The sequence below is a fragment of the Pipra filicauda genome, unplaced genomic scaffold, assembly GCF_003945595.2.
Source record: "Pipra filicauda isolate LSUMZ 115617 unplaced genomic scaffold, ASM394559v2 scaffold140_size2443280_pilon, whole genome shotgun sequence".
In the NCBI taxonomy this organism is placed as follows: domain Eukaryota; kingdom Metazoa; phylum Chordata; class Aves; order Passeriformes; family Pipridae; genus Pipra; species Pipra filicauda.
Genome location: NW_024103885.1, coordinates 2,333,732 through 2,352,618, shown reverse-complemented (window position 1 = coordinate 2,352,618; position 18,887 = coordinate 2,333,732). Strand labels below are relative to the sequence as shown.

Below are 18,887 nucleotides of genomic sequence, written 5' to 3'. Positions count from 1 at the left end.
CCGCCACTCGAAACCGGGGCCAGGCAGACTCCTACCTTTTGCCCTCTCCCTATTTGCCTGCTCCCTGAGGAGCAACGGAGGTTTCCCAAGGGACAGGAGAGCCCGTGGAACGTCCCCACCGCATCACTCTCAGCCCGCTGGGGCTGTGCAGGCTCCCACCCCACGCCTCGCCCCTTGCTTCGCCCAAGGTGAAGCATCCACCCACGCGCGCTCCTGCCTTTCCGTGCAAGGCGCAGTCAGGGCCGGCAGAGGTTCCCCCCTCCTCCTCTCCCCTCCCCACTGGCTGCCGGCTCCTCCCCTGCCCTCTCTCCCTCCCTCCCCGCCGCGGGCGCCGCGGCCCCTCAAGGACTCGGGGGCTCTCAATGTCAGGCGGGCGGACGGCGCGGCCGCCGGCAGGGGGCGGGCACGGGGCGGCGGTGCCCGCCCTGCGCGGAGCGCGGCTCGGGCCGGCGGCGCTGCTGCTGCCGGGCGGCGCGGAGCTCAGCCCAGCCCAGCCCAGCCCAGCCCGCCCCAGCCCAGCCCGGCCCAGCCCAGTCCAGCCCAACCCACTCCAGCCCAGGGCGGCCGAGCCCAGCCGCGCCGCTGAAGGGCACCGGCGGCGACGAGGCTTCCTCGCGCTCTCCCGCGGCTGGGGCGCGCCCCCCCCGCAGCATGGAGGCTGGGAAGCGCAGCTCCTCCGCCGGCAGCCGGGACGATGGCAGCGCTAACTCCTTCCCGGCCAAGCCGGCGGCTCCGGCGGAGAAAGCCCAGAGCAGCCCCGGCAGCGGCGGCGTGAAGGAGCATGGCAACTCGGTGTGCTTCAAAGTGGACGGCGGCGGGGGCGAGGAGCCCGTGGTGGGCTTCGAGGATGCCGAGGGACCCCGGCGGCAGTACGGCTTCATGCAGCGGCAGTTCACCTCCATGCTGCAGCCGGGGGTCAACAAATTCTCCCTCCGCATGTTCGGGAGCCAGAAGGCGGTCGAGAAGGAGCAGGAAAGGGTTAAAACTGCGGGGTTCTGGATCATCCACCCCTACAGCGACTTCAGGTGAGCGCGGGGCTCACGGCGGGCGGGAGCGGGGTGGCCCCGCCGCCTCGCACCTCGTCCGGCGCGAACTTCGGCGGGCGCGGGAGCGGGCGGTGGGGCAGGGGCTGCGACCCGTGCTGGGACGGCCGCGGTCTCGGCCCGGCCCGGCGCTCTCCAGAGTGCTGCACCCGGGACGGCCCCGCAGGCCCCGCGCCCGCCGGGGCGCCGCCCGCAGCCCCCGAGGAAGGATGGAGAGCTTCATGGCCCTCTGTCCTACCCTGCCGGTCTGTCCGCCCCGCGGGACCGCGGTCCGTCGGGCACGGCTCTGCCCTAGAGTGTGAGAGCTCGCCAGGGGGTTACACAGCTGCATCAGCATCAATAAAATCCCTGGGTGTCTGCACGCGGCTGCCCTTCCCTGAGCACCGGGCATAAACACTTGTTCCAGGGGTTGCGTGAGGGAAGCGCATCTTAATCAGAGTTAAATCAATCAGAGTAAAATAAGTTCATCCAGGTGATGTGTGGGAAACTATGTTTTCGTAGGGAGGCAGGTAAATGTGATGCCAAATTAGCATTGCTTTTATAGTAAGCTGAATGAATGCAGGATGGGAACAGTCATACAGAAAGCAGGGCAGATAATTTCCCAAAAAGTTATATTCCCTTTAGAATTACATTTTTAAGTGTAGGATTGTTTAATTGCATTCTCCATGCCAGCTGGCTGTATGCCTTTGTAAATGTAACGTTCTCTATGATATTTGCTGAGGAACTATTGGTGTCATTAAGCGAATTTAATCAACAGCTTGCATTGAACAACCTATGTCTATATGATAAGTGAATTGCACTGGAGACTGTGTTTAATAAAGGAAAATCCAGAATGTTCAATAGTTACACGGATCTTCTAAGAAACACTGGGCTAAATAGAACATGCTTCCAGTGGAAACAGAAGGAAATACTTTCAAAGTTCAAGTTTCTGTGGGACTATTTGGAGTGAGGTGTTATGCAGTGAGCTGTGTTAGCACCTTGCAGTTGAGCCCAAGAGCAGTACAACTGCAGGAGTGAAGGAGCGTGGCAGCACTGTTATGACTTGGAATTATGCTTCAAATCCCTGCTTGTCTTCCTGGTTCCCAGAAGGCAATAAACTGCACTTGTTCTTTTCCTGAAGTACCTTTTCCCCCCTTTCATGCCAGCTCAGCTGCACTAGCAGGTGCATTTAAGGGGGGAGAGAGCCACTCACCCACCCACGTCCTTTCTACCAGCCAGAGAGGGACATAGCAGGTCACATCTGCTGCTGTGGTAGAATGCATAGGGGATTAGGAGGGTCTGATAGCCTCTTACTTACCCGTGTGTGTGCATGAGTAACTTTATTCACATGAGAATTTCGTTAAGATGAATGAGTTTATTCTTGTGAGTAATTTCCCTTGTTTTGTTGTAAGCTCTGTTTCTGAGCGAGTTGCACACCCAGACAACGTTTTGTGCGATAGGAACTTATTTGTCATATTTTGCAGCATGTAACTTTTTAAGCTATTGTGTGAAAATGTGTTTTGTTACAGAAATATCTTCTAATTCTGTCCTAATTCTTCCAGTGGGAAGATTTAGAGATTGTAGCATATGTTTGTCTATTTTTTTCGATAGGAGTAAACAACTCTGCATCCGTTTCAGGACTGTTGTCTGAATAGTCTTGAATCAGCTGTATTTTCTGGTGATTTTATGATGTTTTTATTTGTTTTTTTAGAATGGAACTATTTGGTTTTTAAATAAAGTTCATAGTCTTTCATTCGTGTTTGGATGGTGTGGCCTGCTCCAGACCCAGTTTTTTAGCTAGTAGGACCATCTTGGTGAGGAATATGAGATGTTTTTGTTTCTTTTCTCCTAAAATACTTGCTACTGTATAATGATACAATTCTTTTTGGGTGGCAGTGTGAAATGTGTGAGGAGTTGCCCTATATAGTATATTCACCTTCTTATTTGGGAATTATGACAACGCTAGTAAGTGCCTCCTAGCAGTATCTCTGTACCAGAATAAATGTGTATGTACGATGGAGTGGTCTTAATTTATGTTTTGTATGTTACTTTGTAACAATTTAATGCTAGTGTGTAGACCAGCCTTAAAACATCGAAAGAAGCAGGGGTATTCCGGTGTCACTGTGTTGATGTTGATACCATCAGGGGAAAGAACTAGATTTTCTACCCAAATAACAAAGAAAAGGTAGAAAGCTGAATATTTTATGGTATCCAAGTGAGAAGATGTAGACTGCGTTTGTAAATGCAGCTATTATTAGGGTGTTTGTGGCACATATGAGAACAGACATCCCAGTAAACTTAAAGTATAGACACACTTAGGAGAATATTGGGTTAACCACGTAAAATGTGAGAAAATTCTGGTACAGGCTCCTGCGCACTTGTTTTGGATTTTTTTTCCTCCTAGTTCTGGATGCTTATGTGCATTTCCTTGAAGAGTTTGATGCATTTGGCTATATCTGTTTACCTTATTCTCTTTTTTTTAATAAAAATAGTATATTTTCCTACACCAAGCAGTATTTTGTTGTGACGTTTGGAGAAGTGGGCAGCATCCCTGCACCATCTTCTCCTTTTTTTTGGTATGAACAAAGTGTAGAAGCTGTGTCTCTAAATTTGGTGCTCTGTGAATTGGTTACCTCCATCCTTGTAGGACTTTGTCTTTAGTTTTATGGCTCTCCATCCTGTCTATGTTTCAGGGAAGAATTGTCTCTTCATCAGGCAGATACACCCTTGGAGTATTAAATTCAAAAAGTATTACATAATTTTTCCATAAGGGGACCATTTTGTTCCTGATCGTCTTTTTCTAGGCTTCTGAGGTTAATGTGTAATTTGGAAGCTGTTGTGTAAACCAAGCACCTAATGCACATCAAACCCAGCACAAGGCCTCCGTTTATCTCCTTGCAGCTGTGGTTGCTGTGTCTCTGAACTTGGACAACAAGTCTGTGTAATTGCATGACTCACAAAAATAAATTTATCAGTCAGAGTTTACTGAAGTTCTGAGTGCGTTCTGTAAGATGCTGAGTGCCTCCGTCCATCTGTTCTCATGTGTGGAAGAATGAGCCCGCAGGAGGGATCACTGGTCCAGCCCTGTGGCCTTGCAGCCACCAGGTGAAAGCAGCACAAAGCCAGCAGGAGATGGGAGCAACTGCACACGGTTCTCCTGCTGCCACACATTTCACTTGTTTCGTAGCAGGGTTGTGGTGAACATGGGCATTTGGTGACTTTTATGTGTTACGGCCTTTTGGTGTTAATGGAAATGTACGTAGCTGACTTTTCAAATAATTAATTATTCAGTGTCCTTTGGCATGTCAGGAGTTTCTTTAATGCTCAGAGGGCTTGCTTGCATGTGCCTGGGCTGTTAATCCAGCCCTATATTGTCTCCATCCCTCCCGACCTGTGGGTACGCGGAAAAACTCCCACTGTCATGGAAATCTTGAGTTTATCACCATCTCGGCAACAGCATCTGTAGACAGCAATCTATAAAGAAAGCAGAATTACTACCGGAGTGGCATCTTTTGACCAGAAATAGCAATGTACGAGACAGACTGAGTGGAAATAATATGTGTATGCCTAAATGTAGCCTTCACACTCTGATGGGTACGGTATTCAGCTTGATGTTTGATAGCAGCCTTTGTCTGCAATTGGGGACAAAAATTATAATTGGCTTCAAGATGAAGTGAAGTAAGACTGTGTTGTGGTGTTGTCTGTCAGAGTAGTAGTGGAGGCAGTGCTGAAGGTCTTTTTTCAGGTGTACGTGAATACAAAGTATGAACTGATCTGCAACAATTAAGATAAAACTATCGACATTTTATCTTGGGGTAACTTTACACATGTCCAAGAAACTCAAAGCCTTATTTTAATGATAGCATTAAAAAAAAGAAAAAAAAAAAAAAGCAGAGTTAATTCCAAAACTTGAACAGAAAATTTCAGAGCACTGTGAATACTAAAGGTATACAATATTTATTTTAGCTTGTATGTCATCCCAGTTTCAAAATCTTTTTGTATACAGATTTGAGGGATCATGTAAATGCTTGAGGTTTATCATATAAATCTTTATAAGTTATAGAAAGCTCTGTTAGTAATACCTTTTGAGTAATTTAATGCCAGGTTTCCATAGGTTTTAATCAGGGTGAAAGACACAGTAATGTTTGCATGTGTATGTCTAGCTAGTTACCAAAGACTATATTTGCATCTCTTGCTATTAAAAAACATTGTTATATTCTGCCGTTTTATGCAACCCATCCATGTTGTCCTCCTTATGTACAGCTTAAATTTTCAAGTAAGTGTATGCCAAACTGTAAGTCGCAATTACCATGTATTAGTGCACCTCATGTGGTTTTGTTTGTTTGTTTTTGTTTGTTTGTTTGGTTTGGTTCTTTAAATTATAGTTTTGGGGTTTTTTTTTAACATTTGAACTTACATTTACTTTATGACTCAATTTTCTTTTTCATTTTCACCTATCCTTTGGACCTGTCTGACCACCAGTAATCACCCTAATTTGGTAGACTGTGCAGCTCACAATCATATTCTAAAGTTTGTGCATTGGTTTAAAACCTATTCTTTTTTGGGCCCAGTCTTCACTCTGCGTGTTACACCTAGCATTTGCATTTTAAGAAGCTTAGGGTAAGCACTTTGTCCTTTTCTTTTGTCATGTCTCTAATGTCTCTTTTGAAGCTAATGAGATTTATCTTTTCGTGAGCTGTTACATGCTTAGGTTTACATAGAGCAGTAGAGTTGGAAGGTAATACTATATGCGATAAAGACAATGTATTATATCATACTTAAATGTAATTGATAGAGATATATGTATGCAAAATGAAGTATATAAATCATGTTAGTTTATATTAAATAGATAAGATACAAATTAGTGTGGGTTTTAATGCATACATTATGTCACTGGTAGTGTAGGAGTATGAAATGTCTATCATTTTGGATTCCTAAGGTAGTCATTTAATTCTTACTACTCAGGATTTGTCCTGAGATTGTTCTGCAGTATTGAGATTTTTGAATTATTTGCTAATAAACTGATAATCATTGATTTTTAGTTATACTGTATACTGTACATTCCTTGCACAAACAATTAAAAAATAGCACAGTTTGGCTAGGGCTCTTTCATGTACCATTTTCAAATACTGTCGTGGTGTCTATAATTTCTAGTTCTAGTAAAGAAAAATTTTATACACTTAAACTACTATTACTTGAACGTTCACTCATTGTATGTGTCTCCCTATGGAGAACTGTTTAGTACAAAAAGGATTATTAATAGTGCTTGGCTTTTTATTTGCTAAATTCCAACAATTTCTGTACTTTACTTAGATAAATGCCCCAAAACATAAAATGACAAAAATGTAGCATTAATCTAAATAATGCATTTATAATGTCTAAAATTACTTCTGACATTAAGTAATATATTAAGCTTAGTTATAGTTACCATGTAAAATGCAACGCCTATAAAGGCAGGCTGAAGAGAAATATGGTAATGGTCCTCAACTACATAAATGGATGTTACAAAGAGGAAGGAAATTGCATAGAAGTAGTGGAGTGAAATTGCAGCAACAAATACCTAAGTTAGATGTTTAGAAAGCAGGACCGAAAACAAGCAACGAAATATTCTATTGAAAATGCTTTGATGTGGAATATAGGCCAGAAATTCATTAGGTTGTTTTTCATCTCCAGTTCCTATTATTTTTCATATTGAATAATAATGTCTTTGGTTTTCACCGATTTGTTTGTTATGAAATCTAGTTGACTAAAACTAGCTACTGGCATTTCCTTTTGCAACAGTTGTAAGCATGTGTGAGAGAAAATGTATATGCAGAGATGTATTTTGTATTCTTTTGTATTCTTTTCCCCTTTGAAATGTTCTTCAAGAGCTGCTAAAGGAAGCCAGTGGAGTCCACCTGAGGTTGATGCAGCAGCCATTTGCCTCTAAGGCATGTGGAATGGATTACGCCTTTGTTTGTTCAAGGAAAGTGATTCATTTTATTGATAAGACATCCTTCTGTCTCTAGATAATGTAGGATACTAATACTTAGTTTGAGCTCACTTATGTGTTAAACATTTGCCAATTTTCATTATGTTAATTCTAATCCTAGAATATCAGTCTATTGACTGCCTCTTCTTTCACACTTTGGTCATGTTACTTACTTGCACACTGAATAAAGTTTAAAGCAGAGAAAGAGCTGAACAAGTGTAACTCAAATAATTCCTCAGTTCACTGAGTTACTTTTAATTTAACTTGGGGCATTTTGAAGATCACCTATAAATAAGTAAACAAGTGCATGTCTTTTCTGCAAGATGCTTAATTTTACAAAGTTCACCTTTTCACAGTCTAAATAAAGGCAAATATGTTCATCATGATTTTGAGATATGTTTAAAAAGCAACCACAACAAAATAAAATAAATCCAAAATGTTACAGAATTCGTGTGGGAAATCTAAAAGATGATGTTCTGAGGTAGTTATATTAGAATCTTTAACCTGGATCAATATCATGAGACTTCATCTTCAGTTTTCTGATTTTTTTGCTTGACTGCAGTGAGAAAAAAGTGCTTGTTAAATATGATACACATACACACACACACACACACACATATAATCAAAAATCAGATCTCATAAGATCATCATCGTACTTGGGCCTCTGGGGAAAAAGTACCGATTCCCTTATTCCAATTGATTATTTTAGCACAGCTACATATTTTTGACTGTGTTCTGGGACTTTATTTATTAGCTCAGCAAAATAAGCAATTCTTATAACTGAGTCAGTAGAAGTTTTTCTTTATCTTGGTTTTCGTGGACTTGGATATATGAAGGAAACTGTGAATTGGAATGCTGTGTAAAAGCATGAAAGAGTAAATAAAGGTGAATAAAGGTGTGTGTTTAGGATTTGGTTTGGGGGGTTTGGTGACTACACAGATAAATGAAAGATGCATAGCATTTGATAAGTTCCTAAAGCTTTTTTTTTTTTTTTTTTTTTTTTTTTTTTTTTTTTTTTTGGTTTTTTTTTTTGTTTTGTTTTGTTTGTTTGTTTTTGTTTTTGTTATGTAGTCAGGTTAAAATTTGAGTGTCTCGGTTTCTGATTGTTCAGCCTGGAGCAGCAGAAATAGATATAAATTCAGAGGTCACTTAAAATGTATGGGTCTTTAGCTCTGCATTTCTGCCTACTTATCTAAGATTAGTGACATTGTAATATTTAATTAAACTTTGTCATCTTTTTCTGAGAGGTTCAGATTAAAGGTATAAGAAGGCAAAATACTATTTTTAGAGAAAAGGGTAGAGTATGAAAATTTGTAGAGAAATTTACTTCATTTGATTGCAAATAAGAGGTATCTGTTCCCACCTCTGCTTTCACTCAACAGCATGCCTGAGAGCTGTTTTCTATGTCAATATACATTTTTTTTGAGAGAGGAAACTTTTAACCTACTTTGCAATGTTTAATTTTTAACCTGACAGTACAGTTCTTGTTAATTGCTTGAAAGTCGTTTAGCTGTCTATTCCCTGATTCTTTCCCAGAGGCATGATTTAATTTTAAAAATCATAGTGTATTCAGCTCTAATTATTGGAGAGCTCATTCTAGACACATAGTAAGGTATGTTAATGACCAAAAACTGTATCAGCTGGAGTCAATGTCAGTACTACCTCAAGGACACTGTCATTTAGCTTCTATAAAATCTCTGCTAATATCTTTTAATCTGATGATAGTCAGATTCAGGCAAGCTGCATAGTATTTTTCAATAATCTTATTGCTTTGTAGTATAGTGCAGCTGGAATAAGTGTAGAGTAAACTTGTGTTTTAGAAAATGTTCATTTCATTACAAGAGAACTGCATCCTGTTTCCATTCTATCTTAAAAAAAACCCAACACAACAAAACCTTAAAAACTGTTTTTATTTTTCCAGTGAAGTTCCAACAACTAAAGTTGCATCAGATAGCTAAGAATAGGATTTTGATCTTATTTTATTAACTTCTTTGTTGTTTATGTATATATGTTATCTAATGAGGCATTTTATTTAATAAATAATTTGAATGAGGCATTTTATTTAATAAATAATTTGATATATTATTGGAATTTAGTATGCGACTACGATTAAGTTTCTTTCTCTAAAAATGTCATACTTATTACAAATTATTATTAAGGTTTTTTTTTAACTGTAAAATCACAGGTTTCTTTATGCTCACTGTCAAAGCTAGGGGTTTTTTTTTGTTGTTGTTGGTTAGTTGTTTAAACTATGTACTTTAAAATAGCCTATATACATAAAACTTGTTATGACTGGAGGGTTTTTTTTAGGTGGTATTACTATTTTTAATTCTCAGTCTGAAAGTCAGTGAATCTTACACTTGCACTAAAGTTCCAGTATATAAAGAGCCCCACAGAAATAAAATGTACCCTTACAATATCAAATATTCCAATTCTATAGGTATCACACTCTGGTTGACTGCAGGGTTTTTTTCCTCTCATGTCAGACTAAAGTGTGGAAATATTGATATTTCCTTAGCTGGTTATGTTGTATCTTACAGTAATTTACCAAATCCTCTAAGAAGCACCTCTCTTTATGGCATGGCTGCAGCAATACGCTGTGTGGTTCAGAAATGATGATTATGCCAATATGTTGATTGCAGTGAATTTAGGGTAACAGATCATGACAGCCTAAAAATAAATGATTATTCTACATTTTTCTATGTAAAAGTTATGGAAAATATACTGATCTTTTATTAAATATATAGAGTAAGATCTATACAACTCTACCCAGGAGATGGAATAAAAGTATGACTGGAAAACCATGGGGATGCAATCAAGTTTTCACACAGTTAGTGAGAGGTTTTCTGTCAGGCTCTTGTCACTTCTGTCTAGATGTTTATTCCAGGAGGATTTATCATTTCTGTCTGGTAGAGAAATTATTATGGCACAAGTAGTAAGTACTACTACCCCCTAAACCATCTTATTACTGCATGGCAATAGAAACTTGCAAGTTTCTGTGTTCTCCAAACACATCCTGGGCTACAGGTTCCTTGGGATGGCTGCATATGGGCTTGTTTGCACTTGATTTTTCAGTGAAGATAACAGCCAGGCTTGTCTGTCACTCTGGTTCACCTTGTCTTTGGTGCCAGACAATCCCAGTAGTAACACAAAGATTTCCTGTTCCAGCTAGGGATTAGTCTGTTAGACACAAATTTGGAATCAAAACATCGGTAGTAAAATAAATCAAGCATATACCTCAAGCGTCAGTTGGTAGTTGGGTACCTTTCTCATATACCCAGCTTACTGAGCGTACTAAAGAGTTATTTTTCAGAGCTGTGTGTCCAGTGTTCAGGGAAACTGCTATCTATGTGACTGCCTAAGTACTGAATCCTTCTTTTTCTCTCTTTTATTTATAGCATTTCTTATAGTGTAACTTTCAGGTAGTGAAATTCTGCTATAGTCAACATGCGTTCGAAAGTTAGTGGGAGCATGAGGATGTAGTCCGTGAGAGAGTATTTTTTTGAAAACATTTTCTCTTTTTCCTCATTCTGTTTTTTCTTTGCCCTCCTACATCTCTTTCTGAAGGTATAATGCATTCCTTTAAATAAATGGAAATGATGCATTGATTTTTTTTTTTAAATTTGTTTTTCTGCCATGTACTTTTCCATTCTTACCCAGTCTGTTAGCTAGGAGATACAGAGCTGTTTGTTCAAACTAGCAGGAAAAGTTAGCCTAGGTATTCTTCACAGTGTCTTGGAGTTTGTAAATAAATACCTTGTAGTAATTAAAAAAAATGGCATGAATATTTTCTATTTCCTTTGACTTGGGCAGGTTAGCAGCTTTGTGTTGAGAATTGCAATGTGATGCAATTGAACATACTGTTACTGTACACCTAGTAACAAGGTACTTTGCCAAAATTGTCCCCTCAGCCTGCATATTGCCAGCATGGGAATTCTAGTTGCAGACATCTATCACATTAAAGATACAATTATAAGAAGCACACTTCGGTAGTGCAAAGAGAGTATGGTATCAAGAGTAAGCACTGCCAGATGGTAGGCAATCTATCAGAGCATTTAAAAAGGGTCAAAATCAAAAGCGTCTGAAATCTGATGGCTTATTAAGCATAGATATCGCTTGCGTGGGAAAAGTGAGAGATGAGTAACCTAACCATGAGGTGCCCACATGACCAAAACAGACTTTTAATTGCATGCACTCTGTCAGTAAATATCTGAAATACTTGTTTTTGCTAAGTTAAATGTGGTTTTGAAATTTGGAACAGAATATTAAATACAGTGATACGCTGCTGGGTGTTGAAAAGTTGAGTAGGATTTGTACATGTTCTTATTGTTTATTTATTGAAGTAGTGAATTCATTATGATGGCTGATCTCTCTGAAATGGAAGAAGTCTAAAAACAATTTCAAGGGTTTTGGTGTTGAAAATAATTAAATCCAGGATGTAATATTTTTATTATTTTGTATGCATATTATTTAGCTAGATGTGAACTACAAATGACAAATTATGACTGAATCCAGTTAAATCTTTGTTTTTACGTTACTATTTGAAGGTACTAACCATGAGTTTTAAATTCCTTGCTTCACTTTAAACTCTTCTCTATTTTTATTTCCTAAAGTTAGATTTTTCTGTAGTCTGCCTGTATGCTGTGCTCTGTTTTTCACACGCATGCTAATTTTCTTTTGTCAAGAGATGATTCTCATTAAGACAGGTCTGAGGAATACTCCTTCAGTATTATACAACCTGTCAATGTTATTCAGCAATTTCCACCACCACCCCCCTCATTCTACAGGACTGTACAAGCATTGCTTAATGTGACTGTGGTTGATTCTGTCATTTCTAAGCTGCAGCCAACTTTTACATTCTCCACAGGCTAGACCAAATTTATCTTTCTGTGGAAAGGATGGGAGAGCTGCAGTGAACTTCCACTCCCACACTTGTTCCTCACATCACAACAGAGTTCAGACTTGCTTCAGGGAAAGAGAGCTAGCTTTATAGCCCAGGAGTGTGGGTACCATGAATCTACGTAAAATGGTGGCAGATGTTCCTGCTGGGGCTACTGACTCGTAATTCCGTGGAGTGTAACTGAATAGCACATCATCTTAACATTGAATGTGCACACTGATATGATGCCACTGGCAAAATGAGCAAATGGAATATGATGTTTAACTGGGTTTCGTGTTTCTAGTATAAACTTTTCCATTTCTGGAACGGCTTTGAAAATCTCAGGTTTACCCAGTGCTGTGCACAGAGTGTGCAAATCTATAGGATGGTAGATGAAGATCCGAGATGGAAGTCAGAAGCCCATCTATCTTTGGATTTTAGGACCTAGATACTTGTAAGCATCTGGACTCCATGCCTGAACATCTTTCAGAATTCCAGCCATACAGAGCCCTAAATGGTAAAACGGATTTTTAAAAAATGTCACCCATGGGTGCTGTGGATTTTCAGAACTAGTATGTCAGAATAATTTGAATATGCTTCAGCTTCCATTTTTGTTGTATTATATATTTTGATTTGCAGTTTACTGATCAGTATATTTTCTAAGATTGTAAGGAAGAGTTCTGTTAATAATTTTTCACCCTCAATTTCTTGCTGCTCTCCACCAGTGAATTATTAACAACTCTTTGGCAGTTCTAATTATTGCACATCTTTAGTTTAAACATGTTTGATTAGTTCATAACTCACTGTCCTCCAAAAAAAGAAACATAAATATTTGGCTAAATTAGATTTTTTCTTTCTGAGGAATATTGGCTTGTGGCTAAAACCTCTTATAAGATCTCCAAAGTAAAATGTTTTCATTTGCTGAAAGCCAGAAACCTATTTATTATATTTAGGCAACTACATTTTGAGTGAATGTGGATGGAAGATAAAAATGGACATCTGGTGTTTTATTCACCATGAAAAGTGCAGCTCTTTTTTGTTTTGCTGTATCAAAACAACAGTCATCTATCAGTATGGGAGTAAAGAGCTTTCTTGGTATTTTTGCGGTTGTTTATAGGTCAGGTCATGGGTTCTTGACCAGAGTTTCTTTGAGTGCTTATTTTAGAGCCACTTATCAGTGACTACAATTATAGGCAACTTTACTTGCGTGCAAACACTTTCCCCTGTAACCCTTAACCTGTGGTGGGTGGCTGATGTCAAGACCAGCCCATTGTTAAGGAGTATGGAATGTCTTTATTTGAACATTCAAAGACTGGAAAAAGAATTTTTGCCTGAAAAGACTTCAAAGTCATCTGTGAAAAACAAAACACTCTACCAAAATATAAAATGGAGAAGCAGATTATTAAAGAATTCCCTTTTATTTTTTTCTGATAAATATTTATAAGTGAAGCGTATAACAAAGCCTGTGGTTAAGTTTGAATAAATTTTCAGATCTTAATATCTTTATCAATCTTTTGTTTTTCAGGCTGAAAACTGACATGTTATTCTGAAGCTTAAAGTGACTTTCTCTCTTACAAAAATGAATAAAGACACTGTGGAGGAAAAAAACCTTTATCTTGTATATGTATTTTGTATAACAACTTTAGATGATTCTGTCTCAGTGAAGATGGAATAGAATTTTAAATTGATCTAAGTCTTGGTTTCAAATATCTTCCACTGGCTCAATGACCGTTTCATATGACTAAATTAAAACAAAATATTTAATAAATATGTTTCAAGCGAATAATCTGCTGTAATTTAATAAATACTTTCTACACATGGTTTGTAAATTTAATACATACTGTTTTTAGAAATGGATCTTGACCATCTATTTCATTGTTGCGTGACAAAATGTAATAACCCCTCATTTTTTAATTGCAACAAAGCAATGGAAATTACCTGCTGTAGTGCTGGCAAAGCTGTACAGGAAGTAGAAAAGGTGTCATTGCGTGTAAAGGCAATCTCCTGGAGTGCTTGATATTGCAGGCTATCTCCTGTTTTGCAGATCAAAAAACAATTTATCCAGTAAGTTCGCATAGACCATTTTTTTTAATTAGGAATTTTTTTATTTGCTTTTTTTAAGGATAACCAAAGCCATTTAATTGAAAAAAAGCCCCTCTTTGTTTCCCTATTTTGAATTATGTAGCAAAAAAGACCATTCAGCAATTGCATTCCATTACACTGACCAACGTTCATAAATGTCAGAGACAGATTTTACATCCCCAGAAGCTTGGGTTGTGTTCCAAACCTGCACCCTTTGATGAGCTGCTCGCAGCAGCAGAATGGAGGCTTTGCTCAGGCCAGCTTGCGTGGAGCTTGCTGTAGCATTGGAGGGTGAACAGCATGAAAGGACGATGAGAGGAGCAGAGGTAGAACCAGCAAGATCACACTTACCTAGGCTGGTAACTAGAACATCTCTGAGCATAATGTATGCTCTTTCTTGTTTACTTTGCTCGCTTTTCTGGGTTTTCCTTTTTGTTTTAAACAAGTGAATATGAGGTCTATCTGATCACTGCTCTGTCTAGCTGCATAATTAGCTGATTTGTTTTGGCAACACAGGCGGAGAGCTATGCTGTCAAAAGGATGGTAACACTGGAATGTGCAGTATGCAAATTGGGAAGTTTTAAAGAAATTTTAAAATTAACATTGCATATGTTTAAATACTGTGGAAGGCAAATGACTAGCAGAGAGTTATGAATACAAGCTGACTAATTAGAAAAATGGGGTGCATCCCCCTTTAAAAGGTGTTTGTAATAAATACACATGGGGAAAGGTATGTCAAAGCACGTCGAAGCATGCCGAAGATCACTTCTTTCATTTCCTATGTGATGTGCGCATTTTATTTTAAATTAATTGATGTTTTAGATAAATGATTAATTCAGTTAAAGAAATTAATAAAATAACAAATCCATAATCATACTAAAGCCATATTCAAGTGTGTACCTGAATGTCTTCTGCCTCCATTTGCTCGGGAATCAAAACTGTTCAGCATGGATGTTCAAACTGTACAGTAATTTTTGTCTTCTGCTGGAGAAGATTTGGACCTGTACATTTACCTTGCATAGCACTGCTGGTATGGACACTTCCAATAGCAATGTCACCTCTCAGAGTTATTCTGCTTTGACGGAGCAAAGAACTGACAACACCTCTCCAGTATGGTGATTGCCTTACCCGGGAGGAAGGTTTTGGTTGCTGCTGTAGTTTGTATTTGTTTAGGGAGGGAGGACATGTCAGCAGCATACATCGCTTCAAGAGGCACAGTATGGCTTGGTGGTAGTGAATTCCCTGAGGTGTGGGAGATCCTGGGCTCAGCTGCCCACAAACAGATGAGGAAAGTCCAGTGGGTGTTCATAGGTGTTGATGAGAGCTCTAGGTATTAAGCTGTTTTGTAAAAGGTGGATGCATGTGACATGACCCTAATTATTTACCATGTTGCTCTGTTGTGAACTCGATCTTTTTTTTTCCTTTGCTGTTCTAAAAAGCGTCTGAAATGTATTTGAATCCTTTTTAAGCAAGTGTAAGTAAAAATAAGTAAAATTATCATCTTGATTTGATTTGAACACTGATTCATCAGTTTCTGATGTTATTTTCAGAACAAGTTATTAATATATTTTTTTAATATATAAATTAGATTTACTACCATTTGAAGCAAATTGTTTACTGCAACGTGATATTCATGGATTGTAATAAAACAACTTACTGGTTCTTAAAATGGTATTTTCACTTATTTTAAAGGGTTGAAATCTCAGTACTTATTTTTATATTCAAGAAGACATATGCTCTGTAGACAAAGGTCAGGCATAAATAAGGGAATAATAATAAAAACTGATATATTTATGCTATTACTTGGTCGGAATCTTCTACATCTACATGTAGATACATAGGATGAGTGTAAATATTAAGTCATGTATATTTGTTTTCACTTGTAATGTAGGACTACATCAACTTGCTTCATATCTATCTATAATTTTTTACACTTTTTCATATCTTTAATTTTTCACTTTGTGAATTTGAAGACTACTTTTTTTTTTTTTTTTTCAGTTTAAACATAGTGCCCATTCTTGCCTTCAGTGCACTTATTCAAGAAATGGTACCCCAAGTCCTAGTTTGCAGCTGCTTGTCTGAATGTCCTGTGTCTTTGTACAGTTACACACACAAAGCCAATTTTACCTCTGATTTTCAGAATAAAATTGTTGGTAGTAGTTTGTATGTCAAATTCAAGTTGATGGTCCTAGCCTTGTTTTGGTTTCGTTTGGGGTTTGGGGTTTTTTTGGCAGAGGTAATAATCTCAAAAAAATAATTGTCCCACCTCATTTGGTAGTCACAGCCAGTCTCCTCACCAAACCCTATGTCTGAGGTCTATCAATAGCTACGAATGATGTCTTCCCCATCATCTTCTTCTCTGAAAAGTAGAGAAAATAGAATTTTTCCCATTAGCAGAAATTTTAAAGACTATACTGATAATTGAGAGACTGAATTGGTTAAAAAAATCTATTAAGGGAGAATATTAGATGATACTGCCTGGCTTTCTAATTTTTGGGGATATTACCTGCATTTTCATAAGATTCTTTGTTGAGAAGAATTACAGAAGTCTTCTTCCAATTTAAGCCTCTGAATTTTTAGTATGGAGGCATCCTAACTGTCATGTTTCTAAATGGCACTCTTAAAATTACTGTCACTACAAAATTCTTAATTAATGCAAGAGTTTCAACATGAGATCCAAGATTATTTTGCAGCTGAAATATTTTTAGATCTGTCTCTTTCAAACATTTTTTTCCCATACCTTTAAAATGGTCATTTCTAGTTTGAGAATGTGAATGCCTATTTTACAGTGATCCACTACAGAAATTTGCTGATACTTAAATAATCAGTATGTGGTACTTCGTAGTTGGTTTAAGGGTTGGTAACATGAAACTGAAAAAAATCAGTTACAGTCCCTACACAAAATCTTGCCTGATTCTGAGAGGCAGTGGTTTCTGTGGTGGTTTGAATGAGGAGGCAAAGTGGAGGAAGCTATACTACCAAAGACAAAATCACCACTTACCCTGAGAAAACATATTTGTGAACCCTGACTCTCCATCAGCACTTTTTCATATCTGGTAGCTACCTGGACTGGGGCACTATCCTGCTTTTTCAGTGAGTAATGGGGCTGAAGAAGCACAGAATCATAGAATGGCTTGCGCTGGAAGGGACCTTAAAGATCATCTAGTTCCAACCCCTTGCCATGGGCAGGGATGCACCTTCTAGATCAGGTTGCTCAGAAAGAAGGAGTTATGTAAAGATGAGGGAGTGCAAGAGTATTATCAGAGCTCCATTGGCAGTGGTGCACTGTTCTTGCCCAAGGTTAAATAGAAGTCAGACTTTAATTCTTTCTACTAGTTTAATAAGTTTCTCAGGAGGAAGAGCAACTGCAAATATCAGAGGTATTCAAGCAGTTGTGGTAGGGGATTATAGGCTAAAAATGAGGAGTCTCATTGTTAAGTAATATTGCCCTATTATATAAATTTCTCTTTGTCCTCTCCTTCCTTCCCTCCTATACGCAGTGAGTGCACCTTTACTTCTGTACCCTTATTGCTCAGAAATCTGAGGCTGAATTTGGTAATGCATGTAAAATACTGTAAAAACTTCAGATATGGAAGCTGCTGCATACATACCAAGAATCAAATATATTTTGATGAAATATCCACTGATTAAATATTAGTTGAATTTACTCATACATATATAGTGTCAGTTAATTAGTTAGTTTTGTAGTTCCTTTCCATGGACAGTAGTGTGATTTGGTTTTCTAGTATTTGAAGCACTCAAACTTTAAACCTAACCAAACTCTATAACCAAAGCCTTTTGAAAGTAGTAAATTACTGTTCTTTGGCTTCACTGGGTTCTGATCAGGTCCCTTGAGAGATACATTTATCTTATCATCTGCCTTATCTAATCATCTGCATAAAATCACAGCTGAGCAACAAATTGCAAATCACCACTAAGTGTGTTTATAACTAAACTGAAAAAACTCATTAAATCTTTTTGAAATTGTGGAAGCTTGTAATTTTAAATACATTCTATGTCTATATAAAAAAGACAACTCAATATTCCTGAATTTTATTAGTCTCTTATTGAGGTAGGAAATTGCATCAATATTTTTAAAATAACAGCAAGGGACATACATTGGATCTCTTAAGTATATATGGCTAACCTTGAAGTAACAGATTTCAGTATTATTCTGAAATCAAAAAATTCTGGTGGTCCGAAAACTTCATTATTACGTTATTTTTTTAATTTTTTTAATTCATCAGAATGAAACCATTAAACTGGAAGATTCCCAGGTCCACCACTGCTCCTAGTTCAACCAGGGAGACATAGTTTTCAGAACATCAGCCTCTCCCTCATTCCAGACTGACCAGACTCAGGCAGGTAGAGAAAGCCTTTCTGCTGCTTCAGCAGGTTTCCTAGCTAAGTCAATGAGTGTTCATTAAGCTTGATATGTTTTAAATTAAAAAAGAATAGCAAACATTGATGAAATTTTCACCTGAGAAAGTGTCACAGGCTTCTACTTAATAATATTTCTGCACTTCAACCTCATCACTTGACATGTAGGATATACTGTCAGAACTCTACTGTAGAGTGTGCTTTGCAATTGAAAGAGGTGAGCCATGAAAGAGACTCTGTTTCAGCCTTGGAAAGTTTCCTTTGTTGTGTTTTGTTAGCATAAGCTTAAAGCTGTCAGAGGAAATAGAGGAACATAAAACGTACAAATCAACAAATTCAGGGGAATAGTTTATTCTTTAAAAGCAAAACAAAATGCCAAACTCAAAGTTTTATCTTCTTAAAGCTTTGTGAAATTTGGTACATTCAGATGAGGAAAGTTTTATCCATACATAAGGATGATACAACTGCAAGTAACCTGTTTGCTATTGCAAAACAGACCAACATAAAAAAGTGACATTCCACTAGTCATTTTAATTCATTTGTATTACTATCA

At 38.4% G+C, this 18,887-nt stretch overlaps 1 protein-coding gene across 2 annotated transcripts in view; it reads left to right on the top strand.

Moving 5' to 3' along the window:
• The first annotated feature begins 551 nt into the window (after positions 1–551).
• Positions 552–18,887, top strand: part of HCN1 (hyperpolarization activated cyclic nucleotide gated potassium channel 1) — a 202,855-nt gene continuing 184,519 nt past the window's right edge. For both annotated transcript variants that reach the window (XM_039378583.1, XM_039378584.1), the window contains exon 1: positions 552–1,025. In XM_039378583.1, coding sequence (XP_039234517.1) covers positions 652–1,025 — 374 coding nt within the window. In that variant the 5' untranslated portion in view covers positions 552–651. The remainder of the gene's footprint in view (positions 1,026–18,887) is intronic.